Source organism: Drosophila montana, unplaced genomic scaffold, assembly GCF_035044405.1.
Source record: "Drosophila montana isolate Dmon_TW-CO22-7 unplaced genomic scaffold, ASM3504440v1 contig_329_1, whole genome shotgun sequence".
NCBI lineage: Eukaryota > Metazoa > Arthropoda > Insecta > Diptera > Drosophilidae > Drosophila > Drosophila montana.
The window spans coordinates 235,235-254,759 of NW_026998183.1; the positions used below are offsets into that span (position 1 = coordinate 235,235).

At 39.0% G+C, this 19,525-nt stretch overlaps 2 protein-coding genes across 2 annotated transcripts in view; both read right to left on the reverse strand.

Annotated features, from left to right (window-relative positions):
• LOC135434357 (uncharacterized) overlaps positions 1–19,525 on the reverse strand; it is an 86,480-nt gene that overhangs the window by 28,091 nt on the left and 38,864 nt on the right. The gene's annotated exons all lie outside the window — the stretch shown is intronic.
• LOC135434363 (CDGSH iron-sulfur domain-containing protein 3, mitochondrial-like) lies at positions 2,506–3,001 on the reverse strand. Its single transcript, XM_064690925.1, has one exon. It carries the CDS (start codon positions 2,941–2,943, stop codon positions 2,533–2,535), a length of 411 nt encoding a protein of 136 aa, XP_064546995.1. The 5' UTR covers positions 2,944–3,001; the 3' UTR covers positions 2,506–2,532.

The following is a 19,525-nucleotide window of genomic DNA, read 5'->3' on the forward strand; positions in this document are numbered from 1 at the left end:
ATTGACTGAAATACATAGAATAATAGTAGAAAAGAAAAAGAAAACTAACACACCAATAGATCATGAGGAAGTGTTGGCGGAAACAATGATGACTTACAATAACTCAATCCACTCTGCCACACAATATACCCCATTCGAACTTTTCAGTGGACGAACACACATATTCAACAGAGACATAAAATTTGACAATGAACACGACTACCTCAGAAAATTAAACAAATTTAGACAGGAACTATATCGGAAAATTCAAAAACATATCTCAGAAGAAAAAACAGTAGATTAGGAAAACTGAACAAAGACTGGAACCAGCCTGAAGAATACGAGACAGAAGAAACGGTATTTAGAAAAAAAATAGACGAAATAAAATGACACAAAGACTTAGCAAACAAACAAATATTGAATTTCACTCAATTACCGGAGAACAACCGATTGCAAAGATCAACTTAGGACCGACAAGGACAGTAAACTCATTTAAAACCAAATCACACGTTATACACCTAAAATAATACGAAAGTAGCATAGATAAATTTAAAACAGCTATAGAAACTATCGAAGACGAACAAGAAACAAACGAATTAAAAAACGTCCTCAAAGAAAAAGTAAACCAATTAGAATATAGGGTCCAAAGCCTTATAACTACCAAAAGACATCGAAGAGGGATAATTAACGGATTAGGCACAGTAATTAAAACCATAACGGGAAACATGGATGCAGAAGACAGAGTAGACAGAGACATTAAAAAATTAAAAAAGGAAACTAATAATTATACAAATAATATTAAAATAGAAGTTGAATTAAATAAAGAGATACTAATAAGACTCACAAACATATCTACAAACATCAACAAAGAACAAGAAACAATAAATAATTTTTTAAGAAATTACCAAAATTCAATATATAAAGATCTAAACCTAGAAAGTAAACAAATTGCATTAATACAATATATGTATAGAATAAGTTTCAATATAGACATATTTTATTATTACTTAAACAATATAGCAGAGAGTATTTTACTATCCAAATTAAAAATCATACCTAAATTCATACTAACTAATGAAGAAATAGAAAAAATCACAAAGACCATAGAAATACAAAATATTAAAATACAATCAGTAGAACACTTATACAGATCGTTAACCTTAGAGACAATTCAACAAAACCAAAGTATCATATTCCAAATTAAGATACCTATATTAAGCAATGAAGAATTTCAAATGTAGCGAATCATACCACTACCAATAAACGAAACACAGTTTGTTATAACACCCAAATATGTACTATATAATAAGAATACCATAAGACAAATCAACATACCATGGCACAAAATACACACACTAAACATTTGCGAAGCCTCAGAAATGGAGGAAATTATAACAAACAAAAATTGTATAACTACTATCTTTAAACAAAACACAAGTAGTTGTAGCACAAAAACCTAGGTAAACACCAACAAATATTTGAACCAGAGAAAAGTGTGATATTTGTATTTAACGCACCAGCAACCAACATAGATTCAGACTGCGGAGAAAAAAGATCCATACAAGGATCAAGGATCTGCATATCGCAGAGTCGATACAACCAGCCAAACCAGCAAGACGTATACAAAAAAGACCCCTTCCCCTTTTCCTCTTAACTCTCGCTGCCCAATCAAGAGGGCATGAGTACATTGTTACAGTTTAAGTGCAAGGTATGAAGTTTCAAGTGAAACAGTTTACGAGGATGTGGTTGCGACATTTCTTGTTGCTAGCATTCGAAAATACCAAATTCAGCAATTTCTCAGACTCGTGTTGAGAAGCAACTTCAAAAGTTATTGTAAACACTAGCTTAGCTTAAGATCAAAGAATATAATGTAAAATCAGACCTTACTGAACAACCAAACCCACCAGTGGTCACTTTATTGGAAACACATTCTTTTATACATTTAAATACACAGTGAAATTGGAATAAAATTCCCTCCTTCAACCAGGACTTCTAGCGTTATCTCTCGGCCAGGGACGATAACTCGGGCACTAGGAAGACCTACATTCCAAATTTCAAGTCTCCAGCTCTTATAGGTTCTGAGATCCTTGCGTTCATGCATACGGATAGACGGACAAACAGACGGACATTGCTAGATCGAATTGGCTATGGATGCTGATCAAGAATATGTATTATGGGGTCCGAGATGCTTCCTTCTGCACACATTTGCACAAATACATTATACCATTTTTACCCATTTTCAAAAGGTTGAGGGGATAACAATAAGTATACAAAACAAAATTAGAAGAATATTTGCGATAACAAAAAAGGTTGTGAACTAAGAGTTCCACTATTCGGGAGGAGCCGCAGATAAGCCAGACGAGGATCAGGCCCTAGTTTAGTGGATTGGCCACCACCCGTGGGTGGTTGGTTTTTCATAAATAACATAATTTTTTTTTTTTTTTTTTTTTTTGATTTAAAATTATGCTCATCGCATTTTTAATATATGCTACAAAATGCATTCAATATTAAACAAAGTATTGAATTAAAATTTATTAATTATCTAACGGCTGACTAAATGTCCGGCTGCTTGTGGGTGCCATCGCAGAAGGGTCGGTGTGTGGTGTGTTTGCAGTTGCAGAGCCAATAGTCGCCGGTTTTCTCCACCTTGAACCGAATGGGCCTCAGCTTAATCTTGAGAAATTCATTTTTGTGCGTGCCATCGCACAGCAGCTGCGACTTGGACTTGCCGCACAGGCACCAGCTGTAGGTTTTATCTTTCTCCAGATGCAGTTTAAATGGTCGCTTGTCGAATACGGCGCCGTTTTCCTTTTGCAAATTCGCCGTTTGCTTATCCTCGAGCAAATTTTTGGGTATTGTTTTGGCTGTCGCAGCTGCATCGCCGCTTGGTTTAGCGCTGGTGCTGTAACAAATTTGCTTAAAAAGCCAGGGCGCACGCAGATTTTGTCTTAATATAATCGACATTTTTGTAAAGAATTCTTGGCAAGCAGCTTTAAAGTGAAAGGCTGATATAAACACACAGCAGCAAGAGCTGCTGTCCTCACCGGCGGGGTTCGCACCATTGGCTCCCAGACTCCTTCTTCGCTCAAAAAGAAGCAAATAATATAAATAAATGGTATTCACATAATTAATAATTAAACGCATATTATGTAATATAATATTATAATTAAATTAATATTATTACTTATAGGAATTGCTTTAATTTATAGGACTTGGCCACGCGCAAGCGGTAATGATATAATCAAATATTTTGTATTATTAATTTTTGATATAAAATTGTATTTATTTATGAGACAGTAGAGTTGGATATGTACACGTTTTTGTCTGGAGCTTGACTTTAGAGATCGTGCTCTTCGCGTTGATGAAGTTTGCGTGGAAAGCACGCGAAATAATTTTTTATAGCACGGACTCGTCGTTTTAATTTTTGGAAAAAAACGTAATATGTAACACCGTTAGACTAACTCAAGCAAAAACCTTTTAATCCAGCTAATTCTGCGACCAACCAACGATTTTATAAAATTCAGTCAACAATAAAAGTAAAGCGATTTTGGTGCCTTTTGAGATTCCCTTAGCCTAGGCCGTTGACAAATATATATAACTGTGCAGATGGGCTGCAACGGCATCGGTTTAGTTGCTTTCTAGATGAGTAGCGGGCGAGGAATTCGACTTTGGTGGCGGTCAACGACAGGCGTTAAATATTTGCCAGCTAAAATCTCTGAGCCAAAACTTTGTAAACTTTCCCAAAGTTGAAAACAAATAAATAAAACAATTTTAGAAAATTAATTCTGCCGGCCGAAGACTAAAACTTTCAAGGTTTTACTGTTCCGCACAACAATAAAAACGTCGTACAATTATCGGGCCCCTTTAAAATTAAAACTAAAACTGAACAGGGAAAAACAGAAATCTTACACATTAGAATGATCTGAAAAGAACTATATACATATATTATCGTAGTCTAAAAATATCCTCGCCAAAGGCGCTGGACTGGCCGACAACATTTCCGGGTCCAGCAAATCTTTAACGAAGCGGGGGGAGGACCAGGGGCACGGGGCACGACAACGACGGAAGAAAAGCGGTAAGTCCGCCTCAGACTTAGTCAAGAAGCAGCAGCGGCTGCAGGAAAATTGAATTGATTTTGTTTATTTAAATTCATTTTGTATGCTAGAAGTTCAATTTTTATCTGGAAGTTATTTTTGTATGGCAAGTTGAAAAGAAAGGAAGGAGAGGAAAATTCTTAAATTATTTCAGCCATTAACGGATTTAATTTGAATATTAATCACAAACACGAACCATTCTCGCTTATACACATTTCCGCAGTAGAATGCCTCCCTGCATCGCCACTTACCACACCCGAGAAATCTTATGGGACGATAAGTAAGTAAGAGATTAATAAAATTCTTCGGACGCAAGCGATACATCCGTTGGCGCTGTTCTGCACCAGATCGTCAAAAACGAATTTCAGCCTGGGACGTCCGGGATCCCCGGACTTCGAGCCAGCCAACGAAATAATTTAAATATGGAAAGGTTGCCAAAATCAGCATTAGTAGTAAAAAAAACTAATAGCCGAGTCGATCTAGCCATGTACGCCTGTCCGTCCGTCCGTATGTATGAACGCAGGGATCTTAGAACCTATAAGAGCTAGAGAGTTAACATTTTATCAGTAGGTCCTCCTAGTGCCTGCGCAGATCGAGTTTGTTTCCGATATTCGACAGCTTTCCCCGTTTCGAAGTAATCTATAAAAATCGATATCAAAATCCTGTTTGTTTAGAAATTTTGGTAAATATTAAGAGCTAGAGTCACTAAACTTGACATGTAGCTACTAGAATAGTATATATATATATATATATATAAAGTATCTTTCATTTTATAGCTATCACCACCTCCCCGCTACTACCTCATAACTATAAATAAAGTAAATAAACTAATTTATGCTGCCCACCAATATAAGCCACAATTTAACTGTAATTGACTTTTTGAAAATTTGTATAGCACAATAAGATGTGGATACTGTAGAAAATTTCATCAAAATCGGTTAAGAACACACAGTAGTTATTTAAGAAAACGTTTCTTGGCTTCCCTCGTATCAGCGGCAGCAAGCGCAATTTCCGAGAATTTCTGTATACATGTACACATGCAAATTCACGCGCGTCTGCTTTAAATTCTGTCAACAGCATTGAAATTACGGTTGTATTGTTTTCTGTACTGCTTTTTTACTTCGTTTTTTTCTCATTAAGACTTAATTATTGTGGCTGCTGAGTAGAGGCGACAGCAAGTAATGCGGACAATTGCGAGTTCGAACCCTGCCAAGGAAACATGTTTATAAATTTTTTATTTACCTTTATTACTACTAAAGCAAACGAGCGGGTAGCGCGAGCTGCATTTAGTGTTGGGATAAGAGTGTTCAGGGTATTCCCTAGTCGGGAGCTCCAGACTAAAACATCTTACTTGTTTGTTGTGATTAGAGTCTAAATTTAGTTGTCATTACTTTGCAGTCTTAGATGCCTTTGATGTTCATTTTTGTAGTTCGTTCTGCTGTAGTGTTGCTTAAGTGCACTCGCTACAAATGTTTATTATACGGTCCAGGGATCCGACTACCCTGGGAACCGATGAGCCAGTCGGCGCGAACCAAAGAGAAATAAGCATGACCGTAGCAAAGTGCTCAATCTTTATATACTAGAAATACCTTTCAAGATTTATCGTTTATTATGACGGGAAATGATGTGCGCGGTGCCAGCTCAAAAAAAAGAATTGAAAAGCTGCATTTTTAGCCAAAGTTATCCTATGTGATGTAAGAGCAAACTCAGACTAGGTTTCGGAAAATTTCAGCAGAAACTTGATAAGTGTCGGTTTATCTATCGAGGGGCAGCGCAGGCTAGTACTCTCTTTAGGGATGCACAACACTACACTAAATCTGCAAATTACCAAGCAGCTGACTCCCAAAATGCATACAAAGGCTAGAGACAAAGGGTAGCTAAATTTATTAAAACAAAATCGGAATTATTTAACTGCCCGAATGATATGTATTATGTCTGCTGGGAGCAAATGAGAAATCTCATAATCGCATGTTATGTCCTAAAACTGCGAAGAATGGAGTCACTCAGTCCCCGTGTGTATCGCATTGGGAATGGCTTCCAGAAGGCAGAAGTCCCACTCGCGGCGATCTTGCTCAAGGTATGCCCTGATTGCGCAACGGTTAACTCGCTCGACTGCAATACTGTGTGGCGCGCAGTCTGCGGTGCGCATTTGAGCGATTCCGAAGCTTCAATCATGCTTTGGAAGATATTGGATATGAATTGGCGTCCCTTTTCGGAGTTGACCTCGGGCACTCCAAACTTGTAAAAGACATCGTTTATCAATAAGTTTACTACTTTAGATGCCGTGAAATCCGCGTCGCTTTCAAAAACGGGAACCCCGTGAAATAATCAACTACAACGAATATCCACGAGTGCCTTTGCTTAGATAGGGGGTATTTCCCATAAAAGTCCACGTTAAGTTTTTGGAACGGTCGCTCGGTCACTACCTCTTTTCTCAGGCCCACTTGCATGCGAAATTTGGGAGACTTGCATTCCTTGCACATCGCCGAGCCAGTGAAACTGACATTGCAAAGTCTCAAGTATCTTTTGCCAGCCATCTCGTATATATAAGCCTTGGCTATCAGGCCGGCTGTCAAAGAGCTTGCACCCACAACATCCATACTGTGCCCTCTAACTCATCTTCTAGGCGACCCAAGCTTATGCCATTAAAAAAACAGATGTCCCACAACCATAACCCTAGCAATTTGTCCTGATTCTACCGTACCTGTTCGACCAATGCTTGCTATTCAGCTCACTCGAACTCAGTGGTCACAAATCCCAACAGCCTTTCAGAATCCCTGCCTACAGCTTTCACCCTGCGCGATAGAATATCGGCTACTTCGGTACCTTTGCTGCGCTCAATATTAAATCGTAGCCTGGTAGTTACAAAACACAACGACCTTCCGTATAGGTCCTTTATGGACATCAGCCATTTTAAGCTGGAGTTGTCCACGATGCACGTAAATGGCAGCCCTTCTATGTTCAGTCTTTTTTTTTTGTGGCCAGTATCGGCGCTAAACACTCCTTTTCACTGATGGAATAGTTCCGTTGATGTTTATTCAACTTGGCTAAAAAAAAGTCTCTAGGTCGTCCCTGATTATTGGCGTCATTTTAGAACAACACCGCTCCCCGATGCAAGAAGAATGGTTTAGAAAAGTCGGCATGCACAAGCACTTGTGCTCTGCTCAGTGCGGCCTTCAATTTATCAATGGCTTGTATTGCCTCTTCCATCAACACAAACTTGCCGTTATCCTTCTTTAGCATTTCCGTCAGTGGTGTAGCCATGGCCGCAAAATCTCGCATAAAAAGCAATTTCAAACCGGCTTTACTCAAAAGTGGGGAGACTTTTTTGCGCGAACAAGGGCTAGGATTCGCTTATTAGCTATAACCTGTTCGGTATTTCAAAACTTTGCAGCAGCATTTGGATTTGTGCAGCCCGATGGAGAAATTTGATTTCCTTAGTCACTATCCGATTCTGGGGCAATAACCAGCAGATCTATATAAGCTAACAAACACATAGAACCGTAGCTCGGTGGAGATTATCTTGGCAAACTAATCGTTGTGCTGCATTGTGTAGCTCAAATGGCAAGAATTGATCAAAGGGTCTGCCTAGGACTGTAAATGCTCTATAGGGCTTATTTTTGTCGTCTTGCTCGACTTGCCAATACGCGAACTTCAAATCTACACTAAATATATAGTAGGTCTGATCTATTTTAAATAGAATGCCTTCTATACAGAGTAACGGATACGCGATGTTCACTGTCAAATTGATTACTGCACTGTGTACTGTGGTGCGGTTACTCCATGGGCTATTGCACTCTTCTTTTAACCGCAACATCCACTACTCTCTGCGTCGCTGGCGATAACAGGTAGTGTTCATATTGGAACGGCTGGTCGACTAAGTCGACCGTATGTTTCTTTAAGTACGTTGTTTCCAATCCACTTTGTTCAAAAGACAAAAATTCCCGCTTGACCGCCCGCAACTGTTTCTTCCTCCCTAGACAACTTCCAGGAATCCGGTACACTACCATTTCTTCTCTTTCCCTTCTTCCCCATAGTGTGTCATTGAAACGTCCAGTAACTCTTCTACTTGGCTTTCTTCGGGAGCTAGGTCTAATGCCAGAAATCAATTCCAAAATAGGATCGCTGTTCCAGGTAAAGGCAGATACGAAACGTTATTTTGTTTTTCTGTTCCCCGCACGATATTGGGAGTTCGACCCGACCGATAACCGATTGATCCTTTCTTCCAGCAGTTCGGTATATTGAAATGAATGGTTTCACTGTGCTGATGCGAACACAAGTTTAATTTATTAACTTATGATTTACTGCATAGTGCAAATAATGTATTTGTGCAACCATATAGTACATAAATCCACTAACCATAATTCTTCTAGTACGATTGCATGTGGACATTGAATTTTTTTAGGACTGGTCCACACTCGACTTCGTTTTTGTTCGGGTCCGAGACTCGCTCATTTGCCCAGAGAGCAAGAGAGTAAGAAATACTTATGATTTGTGAGGTAGTACGGCATCACTGTTTTTTTTGCTCGCATTCACTTCAGGAAACTGCTTTGCCTTACTCTCATCCATATGATTTGTGTGAACAAGTGTGTTCTTATTGAGTACTTGATAGATACTAATTCATTCTTACAAATCCTTGGCCTTATATACTGACAGAGTATCCTGTCCCCGAAAGGGACAGGAATATACAAACCATAGTATTAATTAAATGTGATGCAGTAATTGAAGAAGAGCTAAGATGTTAAAGTCCTTCTTTCTGTACCCGCCCTGCCATGTAGAGTTCTAATTCTAGGAGCCCCAAAATTACTCTAGCACTGATTCATTTTAGATATCTATAATAAATTTCAAAAAGGTATCGCGTTCGTACAACATTTGCTTAGATTAATATGCTCAAGAAAAGAATATCATATAAAAGGAGAATACACGTTAGACTTCAGGTGGTTACAAAGTTTACTTAAGTCTAGCAATTGTTTTCAAATAAGATGAGCAAAACAAGGCAAAAGAAAGGCTAATGATCATTATAAAGCAGAAGGCTCTTTTGTCATAAAGAAAATAAAAACAAATAATCTGTATGTTGGTTGATCGTTAAGCTTATTATCTATGTAGATTATATTGAAAGCGCAACGCAACATAATAGCTGAGTAAAAGCTGGCGCAAAAAGGTTGTATGTATGCTTATCAGCTGAGCTTACAATGTGGGTGCGCTAACACTTTTAACCTAACATATGCATTTATGCATGCATGCTTACGCCGGCTGTGCCGTACTTACAAGTCGTCGAGTCCATCGATGTCAGCAGGCCTGTTGACGTTGATGATAATTTGCTAAATGTGCATTAAGTTATCTGGTTAAATGTTGTTAGCGGCGCATAAACTAAAGTAGATCGAAATTAAGAATAAGTATAAACTAGTTAATAACAATTATAATTTTAATCATTTCATTTACGGCGATACTGGCGATACTAAAAATCATTCCGCATCGTGTTCGGTAGAAAGACGTGGAGTGACCGTGCCATTAGATTGACCAAGTTGTTATGCCTCGCAACTGAATTTGCCATTACGAAACCTGGAGGGGGCTTCCTGACTTAGGCACTGCCAAATTGCATTGGGGACGATTTTTGTTTTCCTTATTCTTTTTTTTTTCTCTAGGTTTTGTCGAGGCCTAGTCCTCTTTGAAGATGTTATGAAACTTAGTGCCAGATAGGGTTGGCCACGTGCTATATTCCGACCGGCAATCAATCACCACTTTCACACCGAAAATATGACAAGGAAAGTAGTGATGTCTTAAGGGTAAGGAACACTGCAAAAAAAAAAATACTGGCCTTAGGCCAGATAGGGTTGGCCACGTGCTATATTCCGACCGGCAATCAATCACCACTTTCACACCGAAAATATGATAAGGAAAGTAGTGATGTCTTAAGGGTAAGGAACACTGCAAAAAAAAAAATACTGGCCTTAGGCCAGATAGGGTTGGCCACGTGCTATATTCCGACCGGCAATCAATCACCACTTTCACACCGAAAATATGACAAGGAAAGTAGTGATGTCTTAAGGGTAAGGAACACTGCAAAAAAAAAAAATACACCTTAAGACAGAGTTTGGACTCTATACTCTACATACCTTATATTAAGGTTATGTCCGTTAAAAGTATATTTTTCCACTTTGGGGACGAAAATATATATTAAAGCGCCCTTCTGAGCGGCAGACAAATTTTTTCCATATATATTTTGGAGGATGCTTTTATTTCGCATCAATAAACTCGGATTAGTTTATGTATCACCGACACTTGGGAAAACTTAATTGGGCACTTCTGCACTTGATCACAGTAGATGTAGAAAAGACTCGGCAGACCACAAATGACACATGCGTAAAAGCTTTTCAATGCACACCTGCATATAAGCTTCCCAAAGCACACATGTTCTTGATCGCACAGCATGAAAGCTTATGTGGATTCTAATTACAGTCATGGCGGAAATAATGCGTATAGCGAGCATTCATAATTTTCAAATTTCTATTTAAACAACAGGCACCCTCACAAACACAGGTTTGATTTTTGGCGACGAGATGAAAATAAAAGCTGGAAAAAGGGTGGAAAATATTTTATGCTTCCCAAATGTCTTTTGCGTGGATTTTTCCTAACTCCTTTCCATGCATATCTTCTAGCAGATATACAGTTTTTGTTTTACGCGGGCCTTAATTCCAGTCGGTGCTAATTTTGCATTAAAATTGGCCGCTAAATTACTTAAGGCAAAATTTCTTTTGATAAGGATTTGCCCTATTTCAAATGAACGAGGTCTGGCTCGTAAATCATATGTTCGCTGATTTTTCATGTATGCTTTTCGTAAATTCTTTTGAATGTCAGAACGAATCTTTGAGAATTCATCGGTTCTTTGTAATGATACGGCACCCTCACTAAGTAAATGTAAATTTTTCAGCAGTTTATAGTCATGGCCATGGGTGATCATATGTTGACCAAAGACTACAAAGTAAGGAGGCAATCCAATCGATTGGTGAATCGAATTTCTTAACGCACAATTTATGCTACTGAGGAAAGTGTCCCAATCTCGATGGTCTGATCGCAAATATGCTCGTAATGCAGCATTAATAGAACGGTTTACTTGTTCTGCAGCGTTTGATTGCGGAGCGTACGCACCAGTAAACCTATGGTCCACGCCATATTTAGAAATAAAGTTAGCGAATTCATGGCTTTTAAACTGAGTTGCAAATATTTCTCCCAAGTATTCAATCGCTACACACGAATTAAACTTTTTTACTGCCTTGAGAAAGGTAAATTTAGAGAAGTGATCTAGAACGATAAATATACCAATATTTCCTTTCTTCGTGCGCGGGAAGGGTCCAATAAAATCAATAAATACTCGTTGGAATGGCCTTTCACTTATAACTTGACTGCCCATAGGAGGTTTAAGAATACACGTAGGATATTTAGAGGTTTGACATAATTCGCATTTCGCTATATAATTTCGCACATCAGTGACGTCGAATGCGCTCCAAACATTTAGCTAAGCCGCAGTGTGCCGATGATGGCTGATAGTGACAGTATCGGCGCTAAACACTCCTTTTCACTGATGGAATAGTTCCGTTGGAGTTTATTCAACTTGGCTAAAAAAAAGTCTCTGGGTCGTCCCTGATTATTGGCGTCATTTTAGAACAACACCGCTCCCCGATGCAAGAAGAATGGTTTAGAAAAGTCGGCATGCACAAGCACTTGTGCTCTGGTCAGTGCGGCCTTCAATTTATCAATGGCTTGTATTGCCTCTTCCATCAACACAAACTTGCCGTTATCCTTCTTTAGCATTTCCGTCAGTGGTGTAGCCATGGCCGCAAAATCTCGCATAAAAAGCAATTTCAAACCGGCTTTACTCAAAAGTGGGGAGACTTTTTTGCGCGAACAAGGGCTAGGATTCGCTTATTAGCTATAACCTGTTCGGTATTTCAAAACTTTGCAGCAGCATTTGGATTTGTGCAGCCCGATGGAGAAATTTGATTTCCTTAGTCACTATCCGATTCTGGGGCAATAACCAGCAGATCTAGATAAGCTAACAAACACATAGAACCGTAGCTCGGTGGAGATTATCTTGGCAAACTAATCGTTGTGCTGCATTGTGTAGCTCAAATGGCAAGAATTGATCAAAGGGTCTGCCTAGGACTGTAAATGCTCTATAGGGCATATTTTTGTCGTCTTGCTCGACTTGCCAATGCGCGAACTTCAAATCTACACTAAATATATAGTAGGTCTGATCTATTTTAAATAGAATGCCTTCTATACAGAGTAACGGATACGCGATGTTCACTGTCAAATTGATTACTGCACTGTGTACTGTGGTGCGGTTACTCCATGGGCTATTGCACTCTTCTTTTAACCGCAACATCCACTACTCTCTGCGTCGCTGGCGATAACAGGTAGTGTTCATATTGGAACGGCTGGTAGACTAAGTCGACCGTATGTTTCTTTAAGTACGTTGTTTCCAATCCACTTTGTTCAAAAGACAAAAATTCCCGCTTGACCGCCTGCAACTGTTTCTTCCTCCCTAGACAACTTCCAGGAATCCGGTACACTACCATTTCTTCTCTTTCCCTTCTTCCCCATAGTGTGTCATCGAAACGTCCAGTAACTCTTCTACTTGGCTTTCTTCGGGAGCTAGGTCTAATGCCAGAAATCAATTCCAAAATAGGATCGCTGTTCCAGGTAAAGGCAGATACGAAACGTTATTTTGTTTTTCTGTTCCCCGCACGATATTGGGAGTTCGACCCGACCGATAACCGATTGATCCTTTCTTCCAGCAGTTCGGTATATTGAAATGAATGGTTTCACTGTGCTGATGCGAACACAAGTTTAATTTATTAACTTATGATTTACTGCATAGTGCAAATAATGTATTTGTGCAACCATATAGTACATAAATCCACTAACCATAATACTTCTAGTACGATTGCATGTGGACATTGAAATTTTTTAGGACTGGTCCACACTCGACTTCGTTTTTGTTCGGGTCCGAGACTCGCTCATTTGCCCAGAGAGCAAGAGAGTAAGAAATACTTATGATTTGTGAGGTAGTACGGCATCACTGTTTTTTTTGCTCGCTCTCACTTCAGGAAACTGCTTTGTCTTACTCTCATCCATATGATTTGTGTGAACAAGTGTGTTCTTATTGAGTACTTGATAGATACTAATTCATTCTTACAAATCCTTGGCCTTATATACTGACAGAGTATCCTGTCCCCGAAAGGGACAGGAAGATACAAACCATAGTATTAATTTAATGTGATGCAGTAATTGAAGAAGAGCTAAGATGTTAAAGTCCTTCTTTCTGTACCCGCCCTGCCATGTAGAATTCTAATTCTACCCTATACATGCATGTGGTGCTGGCTGCTAAAAGGAGCCCAAAAAATAACTCTAGCACTGATTCATTTTAGATATCTATAATATAATTCAAAAAGGTATCGCGTTCGTACAACATTTGCTTAGATTAATATGCTCAAGAAAAGAATATCATATAAAAGGAGAATCCACGTTAGACTTCAGGTGATTACAAAGTTTACTTAAGTCTAGCAATTGTTTACAAATAGGATGAGCAAAACAAGGCAAAAGAAAAAAAATATGTTGAACTGATAAATTCTTTGTGTTCACTAATGATCATTATAAAGCAGATGGCTCTTTTGTCATAAAGAAAATAAAAACAAATAATCTGTATGTTGGATGATCGTTAAGCTTATTATCTATGTAGATTATATTGAAAGCTCAACGCAACATAATAGCTGAGTAAAAGCTGGCGCAAAAAGGTTGAATGTATGCTTATCAGCTGAGCTTACAATGTGGGTGCGCTAACACATTTAACCTAACATATGCATTTATACAAGTCGTCGAGTCCATCGATGTCAGCAGGCCTGTTGACGTTGATGATGATTTGCTAAATGTGCATTAAGTTATCTGGTTAAATGTTGTTAGCGGCGCATAAACTAAAGTAGATCGAAATTAAGAATAAGTATAAACTAGTATATAACAATTATAATTTTAATCTTTTCATTTACGTGGCGATACTAAAAATCATTCCGCATCGTATTCCGTAGAAAGACATGGAGTGACCGTGCCATTAGATTGACCAAGTTATTATGCCTCGCAACTGAATTTGCCCTTACGAAACCTGGAGGGGGCTTCCTGAATTAGGCACTGCCAAACTGCATGGGGACGATTTTTTTGTTTTCCTTATTCTCTTTTTTTTCTCTAGGTTTTGTCGAGGCCTAGTCCTCTTTGAAGATGTTATGAATCTTAGTGCCTCATAACTGGCCTTAGGCCAGATAGGGTTGGCCACGTGCTATATTCGGACCGGCAGCAATCACCACTTTCACACCGAAAATATGACAAGGAAAGTAGTGATGCCAAAATTGCAATGGTCTTAAGGGTACACGTCGAGAGAACACTGCAAAAAAAAATACACCTTAAGACAGAGTTTGGACGCTATACTTCGTATCAATACCTTATATTAAGGTTATGTCCGTTAAAAGTATATTTTTCCACTTTGGGGGCGAAAATATATATTAAAGCGCCCATCTGCGCGTCAGATGAATTTTTTAAAATGCTGGAAAAAGGGTGGAAATATTTTATGCTTCCCAAATGTCTTTTGCGTGGATTTTTCCTAACTCCTTTCCATGCATATCTTCGAGCAGATATACAGACTGACCCAATTTTTGTTTTACGCGGGCCTTAATTCCAGTCGGTGCTAATTTTGCATTAAAATTGGCCGCTAAATTACTTAAGGCGAAATTTCTTTCGATAACGATTTGCCCTATTTCAAATGAACGAGGTCTGGCTCGTAAATCATATGTTCGCTGATTTTTCATGTATGCTTTTCGTAAATTCTTTTGAATGTCAGAACGAATCTTTGAGAATTCATCGGTTCTTTGTAATGATACGGCACCCTCACTAAGTAAATGTAAATTTTTCAGCAGTTTATAGTCATGGCCGTGGGTGATTATATGTTGACCAAAGACTCGAGAACGAATAAGCTAAAAGGATGGCAAACCCAATCGATTGGTGAATCGAATTTCTTAAAGCACAATTTATGCTACTGAGGAAAGTGTCCCAATCTCGTTGGTCTGATCGCAAATATGCTCGTAATGCAGCATTAATAGAACGGTTTACTCGTTCTGCAGCGTTTGATTGCGTCGCACGCCGTACGCAAGAAAATTAGCGAATTCATGGCTTTTAAACTGAGTTCCATTGTCGCTCACAATTATTTCAGGAACACCGAAGCATGCAAATATTTCTCCCAAGTATTCAATCGCTACACACGAATTAAACTTTTTTACTGCCTTGGGAAAGGTAAATTTAGAGAAGTGATCTAGAACGATAAATATACCAATATTTCCTTTCTTCGTGCGCGGGAAGGGTCCAATAAAATCAATAAATAATCTTTGGAATGGCCTTTCACTTATAACTTGACTGCCCATAGGAGGTTTAAGAATACACGTAGGATATTTAGAGGTTTGTCATAATTCGCATTTCGCTATATAATTTCGCACATCAGTGACCATTTTCGGCCAGTAAAAACTACGTCGAATGCGCTCCAAACATTTAGCTATGCCGCAGTGTGCCGATGATGGCTGATCGTGACACGTGCTGATCACGCCTTTGCGCAACTCTTCGGGAATAAACAACTTCCAGCAGTCATCAGCATTTTCTGAACTGCTCGGAAAACAAGTTCTGTGATAGATGTAGTCATCGACTACCTGAAAGTCTGGTAATTTAGATAACTTAAAATTTTCTCTTAAGCTCGAGTACTCTGCTGATCGAAAGGCCTCGGATTGTATATCAATTTCGGGCAAAGTTTCGATAGTAACAGCAGCGATATCAGGCTGTGTCTTCAAAACAGCGTGAGAGAGCATCGGGTACTACATTTTCTTTCCCTTTTCGATGCTCAATTTCAAAACAAAATCCTTGCAATTTAATCGCCCTGCGCGCCAGTCTTCCACTGAGGTCTGACTGACTCATCAACCAACGAAGACTTGCATGGTCAGTTACTACTTTGAATGAATGACCCTCAATTAACATACGAAACTTTTTGATAGCCAGGACCACTGCTAGACATTCCAACTCCGTTACTGTATAGTTACGCTGGGCTTTATTTAGCTTTTTGGACATGTTGCAATTGGTCGACATCGTCAGATTAATCGCACTACGTACAATTGGTCGCTTCTACGATCCAGGTTTATCGCATTGTGCTAGATACCAGCAATTCTCTCATTCCATATATGGTTAGTAGCAGTTCTGTAGATGAAGAGGTTTATTGAGAATTACGGACCACCCAGTCATCGCCAAAAATGTTCTTAGCTGCTTCTGAGTTTTAGGAACCGGAAATTCCGCAACTGCTCGAATTTTGTCGGGATTAATTCGCAAAGTACCTTCGCCTACTACGTATCCAAGGTAGCACTTTTTGAGGAAGAATTTCATTTTCTTAATGTTAATAGTCAGTCCTGCTTTACGCAGTTGAGTGGCAACCTCAGCAAGGTGCAAGAAATGTTCCTCAAAACCTATTTGATAATTCCAACAGATCATCCAGATTTACTAAGACATGTGACTTTAACTGATATGGAATGACCTGGTCCATAAGTCGACACATCGTTTGGGGGCATTTGTTAATCCAAATGGCATTTTTTGAATTGATATAGTGGACGATTTGGAACTGTAAATGCTGTTGTTGGTCGTGACGAAAAATCTAAGCAAATTTGCCAGAACGCGTCCTTGAGGTCTATTTTCGAGATGCCATACACAGGTGGTAGTCGTAACAACTAATTGCATATATGCATCTTTTATGGTGACGGCATTTAATTTACGCGCATCTAAACAAAATCTAACCTTGCCAGGTTTTATAATCAATATAACCGGAGATGACCAAGGCGACGATGGGGCTTCTTCGATAACACCTTACTCCATCATGCGATCAATCTCTTTGCATAAAACTTTTTCTTTCGCTGGAGACAGAGGATAAAATCTCTGCTTAATGGGTCTGGAATTGAATGTGTCAATCGAGTGCTCTATCAATGTTGTCTTGCCGAGTCCATCTCTTTCGAAGGAAGGAAAGAAATCAATTATGGACTGTAACTTAGATTGTTGACTAGAAGTTAGCTTTAACGTATCAGCTCCCTCTTCCAAATCTGTTTGAACTTCATTAATGTGACAAGAATGGGAAATAGAAATGCCGAATTTTTTCCAAAAGTCCATTCCACATATAACATCTTGTTTAATTGACGGTACTATTAGAATGTTCATTTCTTCTTTGGTTGAATTGTAGGTTAACGGTATTGTAATTGTGCCTATAATAGTTTGTGTTTGCCCATCTGCAGTTCGAACCACACCTTTCCTTCTGTTGAACTTTAATTGTTTAGATATAATTTGTTCCGCTAGGGCTCCACCGATTACGCTCTTATTGGCTCCACTATCTAATAGTGCCAGGAATGGTTGGCCAAAAATTTCTACTTTCGTGAAAGGTCTTATATCGCTACTCTTATACACAAAGAAGATATGGTGAAACTATAACTACTATATTGCTCCAAACTTTCGCATACGTTCTGCGGATTTTTCCTAGGATATTCACATTTCTTAGAGCGATCTATTTTTGAATTGTGCAAATAATATTCTTCTAGACGTATGTGCAGTGGTCTAAAGGGAGTACACTTTGTGGTGCGTTGTAAGTCCGGTGATATTTCAGGACTAGCGGGGTTATTTATTTTTAATTCCGAGATTAATGATGGACATCCGCTCTCGGAGGCCGACGAACATCCGATGCCGAGTTTTCCGAAGCTGGTTTGCATTTTACACAGTTGGGTTTGTATGTGTTTGGTGCACCGCACCCATAACAAAACACTCGACGCGCCTTTAGGCAATCGTGATATCTATGACCTAGCTCGTCGCAATTCCAGCATTTTGGTTTATCTGTAGAGCGTATTGCACAGATCTCTTCGACATTCTGAGGTTGTAAGTCGCAAGACTGTTATCTTCTTCATCAACGAAAATTTCATTGCACGTACAACGATTTGAACGAGAAAATTGTTTCGATCGGAGACCATTAATAAATTCTTCATGCTTGTGACATTCTCTTCGGAGAATTGCCAGGTTTGGAGTATCTACATGTAACAGCTCATGTTGTAATTCTGACCTTAAGTTGTGTCTAACTTCTATCGCCATGTCGCTCTCAGACATAGGCTCTCTTAAAGCATCAGCTATGACTAGCATTGCGTCTAGAAAATCGTCAAAGGATTCATTGCCACTCTGCTTACGACGCCGCATAGCATTCTTGATATCTCGATCAGTACGTTGGTCTTGATATCTTTCCCTAAAACGATTACATAGGCTAAACCAACCCATATTCTCTGAGTCCCGATGGACTCGCCAGTAGAAGGTTAAAGCAGAACCCGTAAACAGTAGATTTGCGAATTGATACAACAACTCAAAGTTTCCATTAAGACACTGTGAAGTTAGACAATTAAGCCTATAAATAAAATCTTCAATATTAATATCCTTTGCCGAGCCGCTAAATTTTAAATGCCAGTTCGAAATCACACTTGAGATCCTATCGGGTCGATCGACTGTGAAGTCGCTTCCATTGGCTTGATCAACAGAGTGTCTAATTCTCGGAAAGCTATCGCGAACATTGTTTGAGCGTGGACGCACATTGGGAATCTCATTGTGCCATTCCAGTTGAGGATCTTCCCGAACATCTCGAGAGGATACATTTAAATTTCCTAGAGTCGCACTTATTTGCTCTGTCACGGTTGCAATCATACTAGCCTTATAACTTTCTAGGGATTTCAAAATAATCTGCTGAATTTTCTCTTCTGACAAACCATTAGAATCGGAGGCGGCTCTCTGACGGATACTTTCACGCCAAAGTTGAGTATTTTGGTTTGAACGTACAGTAGATACCTGTGGTGTATTTCGAGTATTTGCTCTCGTATTTGGACGAGATTTAGGAACAGTAAACTCGGATTAGTTTATGTATCACCGAGACTTAGAAAAACTTAATTGGGCACTTCTGCACTTGATCACAGTAGATGTAGAAAAGACTCCGCAGCCCAAGCTTTTCAATGCACACCTGCATATAAGCTTCCCAAAGCGCAGCCTCATCATATCATATGTTCTTGATCGTACAGCATGAAAGCTTATGTGGATTCTAATTACAGTCATGGCGGAAATAATGTGTATAGCGAGCATTCATAATTTTCAAATTTCTATTTAAACAACAGGCACTTTCACAATTTCTTTTCGTGGGTCACTTTACAATCTTAAGCGACCACATGAGTGTCATCTATTTTTATGCTGCTGCTTGCAGTTTGGTACAAAATGAAATTTTACGTATGGTCTAAGTGAGACTCGCTTTAACGTGTTCATGTGTGATAGAACGGCATCGCTGTTTTTTATCTCGCTCTCAGGAAACTGCT

Coding starts and splice junctions, on each gene's coding strand:
- LOC135434363 (XM_064690925.1), bottom strand. CDS start 2,943: ATGTCGATTATATTAAGACAAAATCTGCGTGCGCCCTGGCTTTTTAAG.